The 17408-nt window shown below is 40.4% G+C and overlaps 2 protein-coding genes across 2 annotated transcripts; one reads left to right on the forward strand and one right to left on the reverse strand.

Annotated features, from left to right (window-relative positions):
• Positions 1 to 520: 520 nt before the first annotated feature.
• LOC102721482 (FCS-Like Zinc finger 10-like) lies at positions 521 to 2929 on the reverse strand. Its single transcript, XM_015841742.2, has 3 exons — positions 2762 to 2929; positions 1832 to 2680; positions 521 to 996 (listed from the first exon to the last, which is right to left on the reverse strand). The coding sequence occupies exons 2-3, from the start codon at positions 2677 to 2679 to the stop codon at positions 921 to 923; spliced, it is 924 nt and encodes a 307-aa protein (XP_015697228.2). The 5' UTR covers position 2680; positions 2762 to 2929; the 3' UTR covers positions 521 to 920.
• A 13208-nt stretch (positions 2930 to 16137) lies between these two features.
• LOC102721676 lies at positions 16138 to 16922 on the forward strand. The gene has a single exon (XM_015841788.1). The coding sequence runs from the start codon at positions 16200 to 16202 to the stop codon at positions 16506 to 16508; it is 309 nt and encodes a 102-aa protein (XP_015697274.1). The 5' UTR covers positions 16138 to 16199; the 3' UTR covers positions 16509 to 16922.
• The last annotated feature ends 486 nt before the right edge of the window (positions 16923 to 17408 follow it).

The following is a 17408-nucleotide window of genomic DNA, read 5'->3' on the forward strand; positions in this document are numbered from 1 at the left end:
CCTTCGCGCCGTGAGAGAGAGGGAGAGGGTGAGCTGAGAGAGAGAGTGAGGGAGAGGGGCGGTGGTAGCGTCTGTCCTTTTACTGGGCTTCAGTGGGCTGGGCTTTCAATATTCTAGATTTTAAATTTTAACTTATACCCGGATCCCGTGGATATAAATTCTCACCTGGCCCTGACCCTGGCCCTAACCAAAACCAGGACCCTGGCTGCAAATCCCCGTAGGGCCAAAATGCTCCCGCCCCCGCGGAAAAACTTGCCATCCACAACCGCCGCCTTCCCCTCCCCCGTCATTGTCGCTGCCTTCCCCTCCTCCTGCTGTCCGTTATTGCCGCCACCGTCGCCTGTGTGGGTGGGATTAGGTGGCTTGGAGCTTTGAAGAGCCTCGTTAGTATAAATTTTGCCAAATTATTTTTGCACTGAAATTTTTAACCAATAGGCCACTGCCACCGGACCCCACCGGCAGTTTCTGAAATTTCGAGAATTTTGTTTTAAAATTGCAAACCATGGTGACAAGCAGCTAATGGAACGCAACAGTAGCATGAGACACCACCAAATGTCTCACTCTGAAGTTTTGACATATTTTAAAATCAAAACAGGGCCAAATCTCTGAAGGCAACATTGATCTGAACTCTGAACACTAGCTCCTGGTAATTGCTAACTGCATTTTCACCTGGTGAGCTACCACACTACAATACACAAGAAAAGGGAGCAGATAAGATGATCCTGACAAAGACCAAATCTTATGAACATTTGCCATTTGGAAATGAGGATGCATCCATCCAGGTATTGTCAGGATCATATGCACCGATCGACCTTCTTCTTCAACGTCTGAAAATTAACCTGCCTGACTGAACTTAACAACGTTGGAGATTACAAAAAAAGAAGAAAAAAATCTGGAGCTGGAGAGTCGATCGATCTGTGTCAGAGTTCTTCGATGCCCTCGTCGAACAGCATCTCATGGTGCCGGCATTCCCGGCTGCAGAAGGCCTTCTCGCCCCTGAAGACGAAAAGAAGATCATCAGGCCGTCAGAAACTCAGAATCTGTCACTTGATCGCTTCTTTTTTTTTTACATAATGTTCACTTGATCAAATGGCATCGAACAATGTGAAGAACAAATTAACATTACTGTATCATTTTGCAAGTGCCATGCGATACTTGACAGTAGTTTAGTTGGTTGGGGATGTAGTTATCAATGTATATGCATATTAAACTCTATGAAAGTACAGACATGATAAGCTCTTCACTGACGCTGTCACCAAATTGCTTAGAGCATCAGGAAAGTTTTAATTTGGTACAAATTAACTAAGCAGGTTGCTAGACAAGACATACTTCTTTACGGAAGCAGTTTTTTTTTAGCACACAGGTCTATATCATCCGTTGCTTACATGCCATCTAAATAGTCATCAAAAAATATAAAAAAATTAACAAGATAGATAAATATGAGTTATATCACTCCATAAACATGCAAATTTAAATTCAACTTCTACAAATTGTAGCAAAATAACAAAAACAATTATAAATATAAGTATACTTGGTTTCAGATTTTTTTCTATAACTTGTAAAAGTTGAATTTAAACTTGCATGTCTGTGGAGTGGTATAACTCATATTAATCCATCTTAGTAATTTTTATTATATTTTTTGTGACTATTTATATAGCATGCAAGCACATGTGCTAAAAATTGTTTCCTAACTTTTTATAAAAAAAAATTGAAACACAACAAATTGATGAAATGATGATCTCAATTCTTGATTTTGGAAGTTGTCATACTGAAATGTGAAGAATGATATGATGAAAATTGTTCAGTTGTAACAGGAGAAATGCAGAGTGACCTGTACATGAAGATGTCCTTGCCTAGGCCAAGGTCCTTGCTGCAGCCATGGCAGTAGCGCAGGAAGCCGTCGTCCTTGCCGGCGCTCGGCAGCCAGATCTCCGCCGGGAAGCACGCGCCGGAGCTCCGGACGACGCGGTTGTCGAATATGTGCGTCGTCCTCGGGTTGGGCCCGCGAGCGATGACGCAGGTGTAGTCCTCCGACATCTCCATCTCCCCCGGCGACATGCACCGGCGGCGAGGAGGCGCCTGCTGATCGACAGCCGCGGCCGCGCCGGCGCAGCCCCTGCCGCTGCTGCTGTTGACGCGGAACTCCACGGGCGACGGCGACCACGGCGTGTAGTAGTTCGTCTGGGCCCGGGGCCTCTGCCCGGTCATGGCAGAGGCAGAGGCAGACGACGACGACGACGACGACGCCGCAGCGGCGGAACTGACGTCGTCGGGTGCGTACACGCCCTCCTCTGCGTCGTCGTTCAGGGCGCCGACGAGCCCGAGCCCGACGGGCCTCGCGTCCCAAGGGCGGTGGCTCTTGCACCGCCCGCCACGGCCGGCGCCGTCGTTGCGGCGGCGGGAGAACGGGACGGCCGTGCTGCCGCTGGCAGCACCGCGGCCGCTACCACACGTGACGGCGGCGGCCGGGGACGTCGCGCCGCTGGCCGTCTGCAGCGTGGACGTGGGGCTCGTCATCATCAGCACGGCCTCCGGCTGCCGCTCCGGCGACGCCTCGCCGGAGGAAGCCACGAACAAAGCCGAAATGGCGCCGCCGTGGCCGTGATCATCAAACGCAGCCAGCTCGCGCCGCTGCTCGCTGCTCTCTCCACTGCCCGGCTTAGCTCTCTTCCTCAACATACTAATAATACAAGCAATCAAACTTAACAATCACCTCCAGCAAATCCTGATCAAAAAGACAAATTAGACGCCATGAACACACATCGCAAGATTGGCTCAAATGCTCGATGCAGGCAGGCGCGCAGCAGATCGAGAGAGACGAGAGGAGCTGGAGCTGGAGCAGAGAGACGCAATCATATGCAGCTGAGAGCTCGCTCGGGGAGTGTGCGATGCAATGGAACCCAGCCCATGCATGCACCTTGCACACGAGTGGATTCTAAATTCCCGAGTATTAATATCATATATATACTGCTTCGTAAATATATAAGTTTAAATATAAATTTTATAATCTATAACTAAGATAACTAAACAGTAGACATACTTCGTCCGATTTTCTTATTTGACACCGTTGACTTTTTTTATCTATGTTTGATCATTGGTCTTATTTAGAAAATTTATATAATTACTTACTATTTTATTATGATTTGATCTATAACTAAGTTAACTTTAACTATGATTTATAATTTTATATATTTGGATAAAATTTTTGAATTAACGAAAGGTCAAACATAAATAAAAAGTCAACGACGTCAAAAAAAACAGAGGGAGTATATTCATAGGCATATTTGTTATTCTCTTCTTTTCATATTATAAAACTTTCTAATTTTGCCTAGGTTTATTTTAATCTAGGCATATATACAAAACATACACATTGATACATAGATCAATCTAGTTAAATTCAGAAAGTTTTATAATACGGAACGAAAAGAGTATTTTTGTTATAATTTATAGAAATTATGTTTAAATTTGTAGAGTTGTGAAGTTGTATATTTATTATTAATTTATCTTTATATTATCTTTATTTTTTATAGTAAGAAATAAACAGGAATGCCCTACTAAGAGATTAGAATTTTTGAGGAGGCAGGAGACAGTGCAAGAGCTACCAAAGTTTTTGACTCGCAATTAAACAAAGTTGCCGCAGCAAAGCAATGCATGCAGATCGATGTAGTTGTGGGATCAGGAGGAACATTAATTCTTTTTTTTACTGCGTATCATAATGGTACGCCAACGTGGCATATATGCATCCACGGATTTTTCATAAAAATGTTTTGAAGCAGTATTGTAATTGTATCTCGATCAGAATGCACGGTGACGGACTGACGGTCGTGAAGTGCATAAATCTATACATCCATTATTCTGCTACCCACCAATATTTTACTTAGTGCCATATTGCTCGAATCATTAACCCATTAATTACTTGTACCATTTTTACATATATTATCTATTAATAATGTTATATATTGTCCCTAAAGTATTTTTTCTGTATATAAAATAGGATGGTTGACACGTAAGTCCTCTGTCACTTTCTTGACACTAGCAATACATATACCCATGCATTGTCAATACTAGGAAAATATTGAATAGTGAGAAATTATATATTATATTATATTGTATATTGCAGTACGGACCGGTGGTGCATATATATAACGTAATATGAGATAGATATTTAGAGTACAAGACAAATATATCATATCTTTATAGGATTCTATCTTTTTCTCTAGAAATTTTATTGGACTCTATCCTATTTAACTGTAGATATTTTATCTCTAACACATATAACTAATAGACTATACGGGCTCATAAAAAAAAGAAACAACTCATACAAGTGATGATGATGTACTGCATAAGCCCATAAAGAAAAAAAAGATTTTTCTAAGAACCACTTGATTTTTTTTAAGCGATGATATTTCCGTGACATGGGATAAGAAGGAGAACGACAACTCTGCTTTTAAATAGTAGAGAAAAATATGAAAGTTGGTGGGTGATGGTAAATTCATCACCACCACTTTTTTTAAAGCAGTATAGATGGTTTCGATTGTACGTTTATCATACCATCATAATTATAAAGAGAGAATTCGATACAGGACACTCAAATTTTGCGCTTTTTGCTAGAGGGCACCGTAAGATCGCGTTTTGGCTTGAAGGCATCCAAAAAAATGGGTAATTTGCCGCTGGACACCGATGGCATTAATTTAGTATTTATACTATACTTGGAGAGAGAAACTTTTTAAAAAGACAGTATTGCCCTTGGTCCAACTCATATCCAACCGACACGGTTTCGTTGGAACTAGATCCAGGCTGACCGGCAAGTGCGGTCGACACCGAGCCAGCTTTGGGCTGGGAGGCGGTAGAGGTGTTGCGGTGGTGAGGACGGCCGACGACGACGGGTAACAACTGTGGGATAAGGGTATTTTGGTCCTTTCGTCTAGATTTCTCTCTCCAAGTGTAACAGAAATAATAAATTAATACCGGCGGTGTCCAGTGGCAAGTTACCTGTTTTTTGGATGCTTTCTGGCCAAAACGCGATCTTGCGGTGCCCTCGAGCAAAGAGCGCAAATTTTAAGTGCCATGTAGCAAATTTTATAAGAATAAACATTTGATTAATTAAACCATGCATGCAGACCGGTCTCCGTCCGTACGTCGTCGTCTACCTCGTGCATGGTACTTATACAGTGGTAGTGATAGAGGCTTTGCAGTTGCAGCCAACCATGTACCACTAAAAAAAGGGACAAATGCCGCGTGAAATGGAGACAAAGCATATGTTTATATGTAGCAGGCATTTAAACGTACCATGCACGACAGTACGGCTTTCGTTTTAGTCTAGTTGGTTGGTAATCCCCCCTCCCCACCCCCCAGAAATCTCGGTCACCTTAACCCTCCCATCGAATTTAAGAGAGAGAGAAGGGAGGGAGGGAGGGAGGGTAGTGGTGACGATAACAATGACGAGGTTTATATTCTCTGGCAATAGCGGTAGCGATTATGTGAAAACTTCAACAGAAAAAACCTAGGGTTAGGTTTTAGGGTGCGCATCGATCAAGGTGTGAGGTGGGCTACAGACCATAGGGGGAGAAGCGAGCCTAGTTTTATAGGGTTATCCTTGGGTGGTTGCTATACAGGAGGTGGGTAGGGGAACGCTAGGCCTATGGGGACAGAGACCATTAGTCAGTGAGGTTAACGGCACGAGTGAGGGAGGCTGTGGTGTTAGGAGGTGGTGGTGAATCCGACGTCACGAGTTGTCGGAGACAGGAAAAACAATGGTGCGAGGGAATAATGTTGCAACCGACATTTGAAGGAAGTGAGGTAGGGAGGAAGAGGAACCACTTGCTAGGGGCTCACCAGCACCAATTTTGGTTTCAGGTGAACCCAAGGGGCGGCACACAATGGCGAGGTGCCGAGTTCGAGAAATTTGATCTAGCACCGTCCTATATTGCTATGGGAGGAAGAGAGAAGGGAAGGAGCAGTAAGGATATTGTACCGCAAAATCTTGAGACAATCCTAGCTGTCTAAAAATTAACTAAAATTTATGATATATTCAGGTGATTCAAAACTAAGACAGTTCCTCGAAGATAATATCCTTAGTTGCTCTATTCCAGTATTAAAAACAACTTGACTCAAGCCAGCTCTTACTTTTACGGGAACCCTATTGGCTCAAATTATGTCTTAACATGTGCTTTAGGAGAACACATACTAGATTACCTTTTATTTCCATAAAAAAACTAGGGTTTAAGCTCTGATTGGCATCCTATATATACCAGCAGGAATGCGGTGGTTTTTGACAAATCCCTTCCAAAAACATATTTACAGGTTCTTTTCAGAGTGGCGTATTTGCTGCGGTGGTGAGTAATCCTACAAAAGCATGAAGAAAACAAAGAAATTATCTCTATTGCGTGTTAGAAGTTGGAGATTTTGGCTATGCAAGTGTTTGGTCACTTTGGCTGAAGATTTAGCAATAGAATTGAATAATGCTTTACTCTAGTGATTCTCGTTGTTTCAATCATGTTTAATGGACTTTTAGCTTTATGTATGAGCCAAATTAATACGTGTTAGGGAAATATAATATAAACTTTGTAATAAGTGGTTGAAGCTTCATTGAAGTCTCAAGGCTGAATTCTTTTATCCATTATCTAAAAAAAGGGGTGTAAAGGAGATGAAAAATCATGTCCATAACCATTATATATATTTTCCATTTTGCTCCAACTGTTTGAGTCGGTACGGAAATTCCCGGTAATGGAAACAGAAACAAGAGAGATATTTATCTGACCGTTTTGTCTGTAACCGTATCAGTTGGTAATTTCTAAAAAAAATATGGCAAATTTCTCAAAATGCATCTCCGGTATCTCTAGCCCATCGGCATTTCTCTCCCTTGAACCTATCATTACATTTAGTTGAAGAAATATAATTAAAGTTTTTTAACATCACTTCATATATGTTCTTCTCTTCATTGTTATATTATATACTCTCCAATTTGCATCCGTTTTGCTGATTTTCAGTGACCAGTGTTTTTACTGTGACAACAGTTATATGGTTTATAACTTACCATGTATCGGCAAGTTATTATCATATTATGTGATCATAATATAGTTGTATAACTATATACACGTGCTAAATAAACCATGATTAACATGATGTAAGTATGAAGTTATAGGATCATACATTGTTAAAATATAGTTTTCCAACATGAATTCCAGCTTCCAGCCATTATCGGTATATTTCTGTTTCAATAGTTTTGTTTCTGATAGTACCGGCCGATATTGTTAACAATTTTGGATTTACCATTACAATTCTATTTCCGACAAAAAAAATATGGTAATGAAAATGGGAGAGGGGATTTTCCGACTTTTTTTTCATAGATGTGATGTTCCTTTATAATTTATCTCCACCATAATGGGTTCTAGGTTATAGATAGAGCAAATACACGACCGATTTTTAAACATGTACTAGGATGTCACTTAGATTCATAATCTTGTGAACCACACATTTAGACAAGTAATCATGATTTAATGCATTACACATGGTCCAAATTGTCTTTAACTGGTCTTGGACGCTGACGTGGCCGTCCAATGGGGCAATCATTTGCATTTGCCCCCCCCCCCCCCTCCCTCTAACTCGCAGTGGTAACAAATGTGTATTTAACTAAAATTCAGCAGCAGACAATTAACAAACACTAGTCAGGATGAAAACGGAACATGTCAAAAACTTCAATCGAGTGAAAAGATCATATATTGACTACATGATAAAGCCAAATACTCGGAAAAAACACAACATAAGAAAATAATTTTGTCCCTTTGTTACCCCCATGATCTACAAGGAAGAAACATTCTCGGCTATGGTCGTTAGGTGATATAAAATAAAAGACAAAAGACTGCTGAGCTATTTGATGATATAAACGATAAAATTAACTAGTAAAGTTGAAAATCTAATTAGAAATATGAGATGATGAACTTCTGTATAAAAACTTTTCAAAAAGAAAAACACACTTTTATAGGTTTGGAAAGCTTACACATACAACCTGATAAATAATCTAGGAATAATAATATGTAGAGAAGAACACGGCCTAATTACCACAATTAAACCCCCTTTAAAAAACAAACCTTGTTCTTGCTATGCTTGCTTGTAGAGTTGTAGATGGACGCAACTGGTATACGGCAATAGGGACGCTTGTCATTGGCAATGAATAATTGACACGTAAGGAGTGTGCGCCCATCACAAGCGAAAATGACATTTGGAAGGGTCCAGGCATCAAAATCAAAGTCACAGCTGCTACTCAAATCAAACTGTATCCTGTTTCGTCTGCATCCTACTGATGCATGCATGTACGTATGTATGCTTCTTAATACATTTATGATATCAGCCTCTCATTCAAAAAACAAACAAAACTGACAGATTTGTTTTGGGCATGAATCGATTGATGTATGTGTGTCTGATGCCAATGCTCACTCTCTGCTACATGCTGGTAGCTGATGAATGAATTATTGTGTTTCTGCAGTGAGATTGCTCATAGGATGGGCCAGCAATGATCAGCTATAGCTTTGCTAGCATTCCATGATCATGTTGTTCTTGGTGTTGCATAACATGAGAGTTTTTATGTACAGTTCTTGATTGGTACTAAGAGGTAATTGCAGTACCCTCTGCTACCTCTTCAAGGATCGTAAAATCACTCACGTAAGAAAATTCTTTGAGCTCAATCTTGATATGAACAAGACATCTGTAAAAGATTCTAAAGGAAAGAATAGACCTGGTGTTGTGATCAATCTGCTTGCAAATGTAGTACAGTTTTGAGGTACATTTCATGACCAAGCACATGATGATTGATGAATGGAATGTTGGATAGAGTATGTAGGTTTCAACACTATCCACCAATGTATTGTACTATTGTAGTACATTTTAGTACTAGCTCTAGTGGTAGAAATTTCTGTTGTGTTAATCTTCAGATGAGTGAATTGAGAAAAACAATATGGAAGATGGTCCAGATCAGAAAGGGAGCTGAGTGACAAAACTGCAGAGCTGCTGGACCATGGCCACTGCAAGTCCAAACAGTGGCACATAATTGATGGATGAATGGCACAATGGATCTTTCTGCTCTTGTGGGTAATAATCTCTGAAAATTTTGAGGGTCTAGGCCCGCTTTGACCATGACCTAGATAGGGATCAGAGCAATTGGTGGCAGGAGGGTAGACAGGGGGTCCTTATTCTAGTAGCTATCATATGAAAGAATGGATAGACACCATGGGCCTTATTAACTGCCATGCTACATCACTGTGGTGGGGGCACAATGGGATAGGCATGCAGAAACTTTGGCATTGTCTGCATATTTTTCACCTCAGGTTTCATTATTCCTTGGTACATTCTCTCTGGTGAACGAATTTGTGGCTGAATGGGGAATCGCTGATTTGTTGTTGCCAAGATAAAGCAATTAAGGATATGTTTGGTTAAAGCGACGAAGATTGATAGGAGATGGTCATCCTATTTTTATGTATGTTTGGTTCGTGAAGGGGGCAGTCACTGAAGAGAGTATTCCCCCACAGATACGATGAGCTCATCGGGCAAAATTGGCATGATAGTCCCATCCACCTTCGTTAGCCTTGATCATTAGTTACTAATTAGTGATAATTAGTTTATTGTTTTGTTAATGTAGTTATCATGTTTAAATTAGTATCGATTAGGTATAATTAGTCTATTTTTATTGTTAATTAGAATTGAGCATAACAAGATAAATGATAATAATTAGTATATTGATATGATTCATCTCGTCCACCTAACTAAGCAATTGGTAATTAAAATAGATCGCTCCATCTACAAAACCATGGATCACCTCGTGCTATTCATCATTGCCCTCCAACCAAATACATCCTAAATTGTACACTAGGTATATATACTAGTGAATTAATGCACTTCCCCACAATAGTTTGAAGTTTTTATTTTGATGACTCGACATAGATAAAATGGGAGCTCTCCATGGAGAAAAGGTAACATATTTGCTGTCTTTGCACATGGATCAAAATGGAGTTTTATATGGAAAGGAAACCTTACTTTTTATTATATTACAAAGACAACTCGAAAAGGAGTCACCACGTTAGCTTTGGAGGCTAGAAATTATCACATCAATCTAAGAAAAAGATCTTAACTTTTAAGTCATGGTAGGTCCATATTATAACAATATAGATTGATCAATGTAGTTATGCACAAAATACAATTATATATAGAGAGAGAGAGTAATAAATGAAATCCAATCCAAACCTATAGAAATATCATATAAGAGTTGTATATGAAATCGAAATCTTACAGACATAGAAGGTAAAAGTCATATATGAAACCCAAACCCATATAAATAGAAAGAGTCATATATGAAATTCAGACCTTATATAAATAGAAGCTAAGAGTTATATATAAAGTGCAAATATAGTTTTACATAGTGGTATCTATAGAAATAAAATTTCAGAGTTGTGTATTAAATCTAACTCTATATGAATTATCTGGCTCTGTGCAAATCTACACTGGGCAACCCCTAGCTGCTTTTTCTAAACAAATAAACCACATGTTACTAAAAAAAATGCAATCCAAGAACATATACATGGAAACAGTTCCTGAATTTTATCATGCTGCTACACATATAGGATTCCCACAGCAATATATACATCAGAGATGGTCGATCGATCGATTTTTCGGGAATTTGCAAATTCATAAATACAAAAAAAAATGCATTCCACCTTACACTCATTGTTTCATCACTCACATGCAAGATAAAATGTCGTCCGAATTTTGCCCAGTCAAGGGACCAGGAAAAGAAAATTCAGAACAGAAGAACAAAGGGATGAGCATCATCAAACCAGCAGCACCAACTTTTGCCCCCACTGTTTCTACCACATCCATTGAATTGGCCCCCAGTCACATGCCCAAACAGTCACTGGACAAGCTGCTCTAGCTAACTCTCTTTCGATCTCACAAGCAATGATGCCTGGAGTCTCCATTTGCAAGAGTGCATGTCCATCAAACACTCCAGGCTTTCTTTCTTTTTTTTTGAACAATTGCAAATTTGTCACTGGTTAGAAACGTTATTGTAAAACTGACATTAGAAAATTACAAAAATACCATAGAACTGTCGTTCTAGTGGCCTGCTTGCAATTTAGAAAAAAAAAACAATGGCAAATTTGCAAAAAAAAAAAGAGAAGAAAACCTTTTTGGTGTGTCTTCAAGCTTCTAAGTCTCACTGCCCATTGTAGGTCACAGTCCCTGCCAGTCTGCATATATCTTTGTGTGCGTGCATGTCTACTTGATGTTGGACAGGTGGGTGTGTCAATTGATCCATTGATGCAACCATATGCCCCTCCATCTTTGGATTCAGTGATCACATCACTGGAAATAGGTAGCTTGGTAGCTTTCCTTTCACAAAATTAGAGGAGTTATCATCTGATCCAACAGAGTGTTGGATCTAATTAAGAATATGTACTGAATATATAATGCATGGATTGAAATCGCTATGAAGTGTCTACAAAAGTTCTTTTTTCGTGTTCTAATAAAAGAAGTCGTTACGAACAGTCACTGACAAGAGGGCTCGCAAACTTAAGAGAGCACCCACCTGTTTGCGGGTCGCGGCCTCGCTCACAAGTCACAGTAGCTTCTTCATAACTTAAATGAAAAAAATAGAAGGAAATTTCATTTGTAGATGGATGACTTTCCTCCCATGAGCACTGCATCTTTAATTTTGTTATGATGAAATGAGAACACAATGAGGCAATCATGTCCCTAGCTAGCTCTAGGAGTGTGCTGAGCCCTCTTTTTAAGGCCAGGATGCAAACATGTCACCTTGATGGAAAATTACACTTGGCATTAGTTAAAATTAAGGCTAATCGAGGGCGGGCCAGGTGTCGCTTAGCGAGGTCACACCTTTTTTTTTCTGAAGAGCCATACATGCTGTGTGGACTTATGAGAGCCATGCATTAGCTATAATGGTGACAATAGGCAAGTAGGAGTAGTACAAGTAGTTGTTAACTTAGACACATCCTCATGACATGAAGGTGTAGGGCCAGCTAGTTAACTAAGACTGCACAACAATCAAAGTGACACTAATTATTGGTGCTTGGGTATGTAAAGTAGAGTGTGGTATGTGTGGATAAAGATGGAGTGTGTGTGTGTGTGTCTGGATCAGTAGGAACTTATTAGGAGAAGCCTTGCATTGGAAGGCACAAAACCAAGAAAGGAGGCAGGTTTTGAGCCCACTGATCAAAGCTTTGGAGACAATTTGGCATGCCCTAACCCCATCAGCTTGCAACATTTTTATCATTGCTCTCAGAGATTTTGAAAAGGCTTTAAGCCGAATCTGATTCCTGCTGGCCCAGAAGTGGTTGCAACTGATAAATCATGTAAGCAAACAAATAGGGCTGTCTCCAAAGTCATAGTGGGGGAGAATAAAGTTGTGGCAGTGATTAAGGTTATAGCTAGATTTGAGAATAATTTCTTCATTCTTACAAGCAAAAACTCTACTTAACATCAAGTAGTTTGATTGGTTTACTGTGTTACAAGAACCAATTTTTTGTCATAGTGGTTATTCCCACATTAATCAGAAAAAAAGAATGTGGGTGATCTGATGGTCCATATATGTACAGATCATCCAAACCTTGCAGAAAATCATGCCTTAGTTATCAGACCATTGGACAGTTTGTTTTTTCTTTCTTGGACTCATGATAGGCTCCAAGATAATAGGAATAGGTTGGTGTGACGATGGAACATGTATCATGTATTTTGGGGGCTTATGTCCATTTCTATCAACAATGACACAATGATGGATTAGTTATCTTGTTATAGTCAAAGGTCCTGTTTGTGGCCTGACATCACAGACACAATCACACAAGCACCACACAATCAGGGCCCAAGTAGTAGTCAGTAACATTAGTGATGGTTCTTAATCTAATCCTATAGAGATAATGCTATTAGTGAGCTTACATGTCAGCAATACAGCAAAGTATACTGTCCTTGTTGCTCTGACTATTCATCAACTGGTGATTAGACTCAACATCCTACGCTAGAAGCCTTATAGTGGAAAAAAAATTACTCCCTCCGTTTTATATTCTAAGATATTTTGGCTATTCCTAGATTTATCTATATATCAATGTATATTGTTTATATATATATAGATTATTAGCATCCATATGAATTTAGACAATACTAAAAAAATCAAACTGTGAAATAGATCTAGTGTGTGTTTACGCTGCTATTGGCACCAATGACAATGGTACATTTGTCTTGCTTGTGGACAGAATTTTGAGATCAGTTTATAAACCTTACAGAGCTAGTTAATCCAAACCAAAGTCATGCTGATTGGTGTTGAGGACACTAGGTAGCACACTGTTTTGCAGTTGCAGCGTTTGCCAAATGTGTTAGACAAGACAATCTCTGTTGCTTGGACCAATAGGCCCATACATTGCAAATCAGACAGGGCCTAGCACTTGGGCATTTGTGTCCATCTTGGCCTTCTTAAGGAAAAAATCTGTGGCCCAATTATATACAGCTGGATGTCTGGATCTTTTAAATTTGGGCTTTGTTCTTCCCCTTACAAGAGGGCAAAAACTAGAAAGGAGTAACAAATTCTTCAGGTTACTATGTAAAATGTAGCTTCAGTTTTGCTGCCCTTTTAACTACTAACATCAATGTTCTTACTAGTTTTACTATCTTTACTAGGAACTAAAAACTGTAGCCAATGGAGGCCACAGTAGTTGCTGCATGGCACAAGAGTAGGAAGCTATGTGATTAAAGTAAAGTAGTTGACATGAAGGACAAATGCATGTGGTGTTCATGTGGAGGGGGAAGGAAGCAGCAATCAGTGCAAAGCTAGAACCTCCTGGACTTAGCTTCTTATGGAGGTGAGAAGTGCCAATAAGAACACTCCAATGGGGGAATAATTGAAGGTGGTTGCCTCCATGGTCTCAAGACAAATTCATAATGAGAAGGGAATAAACCAGGCATTGTTAATCATTCAGTAGGGACTTTCAGGGGGGGCAATCAGCCTTGAATTGGGGCAGCCTTTCTTACCCTTTTGTTTCTTGGTTTCTTTCAGGTAACCCTCTTTGCTCCTTTGTGCTTCAGTTTGTTGTCTTTCACTTGAACCTGATATACAGCTACTGCAGATTGTCATGAAGTTTCAGGTTTTAGATGAAAATGCAGCAGGGTGGAAATGGGAGGATCTCTCAAATTGTATTATGATTAGCAATCCAATTAAAGGTTTGTACAGCTTGTTCTGTTGCTGTAGCTACAGTTTGTTCATCATATTATAAACTAACATCCTAAACCTACAAAAGGAGAAAATCTAAACATGATCAGTTGATCATTTTTGTCGCTTTCTACTTCTCTGTCGTGGTGCAATCATAAATTCTTAACAGAATACCCCAATGTGATTAAAGTATAAGCAGGAATCATTGGACAGCAGCACAACCAGTGTTCTAATCCATCCAGTCAGTACAGTTAATCTGATGAACCTAGCTGTACAGTTCGACAATACAAAAATTCCACATCCTACGTGGAACAATCGAGTAGTGCTAGCAGACTAGCAACTGCTGGGCAACAACTTTTTGGGGCCAATTAATAAGTACAGGAATCGATTTGTCACACACACTTTAAAAATTCAATTGCAATTGCAATTGCTTTTAGTTAGTGTTCATGCAGTTAGGTCACACGGCCGGATCAACTGCTCCAAAATTTATGTGTTGCAGCACTTGGCACGGATGGTAGGGTCCAAACATTTAATTTTTGGGGGATCTATGTTAATGAAGCACTGATAATATGGTCCTCAGTGACCAGTTAAACAAGGTCTTAGGCTTGCTGAAGATGATGCTCTTGGAGCATAATCAAAGGGTTTATGCCTAACTAAAAGCATCGAAAATCACGCCGCGGGCTTAGTCATGTAGGTTTAGCGAGCTAATCTTGCCTGGTCATCCTCTAGATGGTCTGAACTCTGAAGAAGAATCCAATCAGGCAGTTGGTTAAGAAATTAGGTGAGTAGTTTGTTCAGTGTTCATGATATTATTCATGGGTCAACACTGCCATGATCAGACAATCCAAGGGGGTTCAGTAGCTGTGACATGTAGTAATCTTTAAATGAACAATGAACCAAGATCTAGCAAATGTTGTCTTCAGAAAAGGATCCAGGCAGCCGAAAGGAGTGAAAAGTGCACTGAAAGAACCCTTTTTTTTATATGAAATCTGGAAGAACTTTTGTCTGTCTGTGGTCCATGGGTGATAATAATCTAGAAATTCTTCTAATGAGATTCTTGCTGAGGCTTTATGCGGCAATGGAGGGAGCAATAACTGTAAAAGATGCAGGGCATGCGCTTTGAATGACAACGGCTTAGTGCTAATTCGACTTGGATTTCCAACAGATCTCAAAATTTCGAAATTTGAACTGGCTATCCCTGCCATAGAAACATTCACTTCAATTCCACGCTGACGTCAGGTACAAAAATTCGGTGAACACATAACTCTTAACATTGCAGTAAATCCTGTTTCGAGTGGCACGCAGTAAATTTCGGGGAGAAAAGCACTTCTTTTTTCTCAGTAATAACCAAGAGTTAAAACACATTTCACTCCATTTTGAAGTGAAAGTAACATAACTTCACAGCTCAGAAAATGACAGATGGTGAAGAGGACATAGCTTAATTGGTGACGGGGTTCAAATCCTAATTTTTTTTTGTCTGCCAACAGCAAAACATGCACGGTGGCTTCGTCAATCCTAACATATATGAAGATATTTATATAAATAGGCTGTGCGTATGTATTTTTATAGGGATGAGCGTGCGCGTGATATGAGAGCCTATGTTATGTTTGTGAGTTTTTTTATCATTCTTGAAAAAATATCTCAAGATACCATTATTTTTAATATCTTGAAATACTTTTCAAGTACGATAAAACTACCGTGTTTTGAAAAAAAAAGGACCGAGATGTAATTAAGTCACTCGATGAGTGAGCTGGCAAGAGAGCTAGCCCCGGACAAGGTTAGGTACATATGGCGACTTGGGTGCAGTAACTTGAGTCAACTAATTAGTCACTAATCAACGCATGATTAACGAAGTGAGACAATCACAGTGGCAGCCCAGCCTCTTGTATATAAATCTCTCACCAGCTCGCCTTGCACCCTCGTGCCATCGCCATTGCAGCGTATAGCTAAGCTAGAGAGAGAGAGGGAGAGAGAGGGGTGCGTCGGCGGCGAGGCGATGGAGATCGAGGCGGCGAAGTGCGAGTGCTGCGGGCTGCGGGAGGACTGCACGGTGGAGTACATCGCCGGGGTGAAGGCGGACTTCGGCGGGAGGTGGCTGTGCGGGCTGTGCTCGGAGGCGGTGAGGGACGAGGTGGCCAAGAAGGGCGGCGGCGGCGGCCGGCAGCTGGAGGACGCCGTCAGGGAGCACATGTCCTTCTGCGGCAAGTTCTGCCGCAAGAACCCGGCCTTCCGCGTCGCCGACGGCATGCGCCAGATGCTCCGCCGCCGCTCCGGCGACCTCTCCGCCCACTCCGGCGCCTCCTGATCAACGACCAACCCACCTATCTAGCTAGCTACCTCCCGCGAGAGAGATCGAGCTACGGACACGACGCCGACGACGACGACGACGACGAGCAATGGCGCTCGAATGCTTGTAGCAGCAGCTAAGCTAAGCTTAAGCTTAAGCTTAAGCTGCAAGCTTAGTGACATTGTTAACCTCGAAATCCAATCAAAATCAATGAGCTGCCTCGTGGAGAAGGTTTCCATTGAGGTGCCGAGTGTGGAGGCTTTCTTTGGCCTAGAAGACGGCTTCTTGATGATGATGATGGAGCATTGTTCAAGTTTTGGTTGTAGCAAGGATTATTTATGGGATTAGTATCGATCGATCAGTACTTGATTTGTACAAGGAGATATTAATTATAGAACCTGAACCACTGTTGCAATGTAGCATCCATTGGTTCCACGAATATTGAATTAATTTGTTTTATGTTCTTCAATTTTCGAGTCACTTTTATCAGTGTGGTTGAAAATTCATGTGCTGCACATTTGTTGTGCTCTCTGATCAATCCTGATCAATGAGATCTCCTTTATTGGGATTGGACTCTGCTTTAGTTTCAACCCCAAAATCAAAACCAGATCATATTCTCCCATTTGACATAATCTCCTTTAAAGATTAGATTATAGCTTGGGGCTTCACACTCTTTTATACATACGCGCAGACGAATAAGATGAACTAAGGTAAGGGTTTCTTTAGAACACAAGAAATTTACTAGTGTTTTTCAATATTTAGTTCAATTCCTCGAAAATATCTGTTAAAATTTCTCTATTCCAAAGGAGGTTAATCTTGCAAATTAAGTATTCATTACTTTGACATTACAAATGTTAGTAATTTAGTTAAGACAACTTTCAATCCTTTAGGGCAAAGATGTTTGTTACCTGAGTCTCT

Source organism: Oryza brachyantha, chromosome 10, assembly GCF_000231095.2.
Source record: "Oryza brachyantha chromosome 10, ObraRS2, whole genome shotgun sequence".
Taxonomy (NCBI): Eukaryota; Viridiplantae; Streptophyta; class Magnoliopsida; order Poales; family Poaceae; genus Oryza; species Oryza brachyantha.

Coding starts and splice junctions, on each gene's coding strand:
- LOC102721482 (XM_015841742.2), bottom strand. CDS start 2,679: ATGTTGAGGAAGAGAGCTAAGCCGGGCAGTGGAGAGAGCAGCGAGCAG. Junction 997..1,831: donor AAGGACATCTTCATGTACAG/GTCACTCTGCAT, acceptor TTTCGTCTTCAG/GGGCGAGAAGGCCTTCTGCA.
- LOC102721676 (XM_015841788.1), top strand. CDS start 16,200: ATGGAGATCGAGGCGGCGAAGTGCGAGTGCTGCGGGCTGCGGGAGGAC.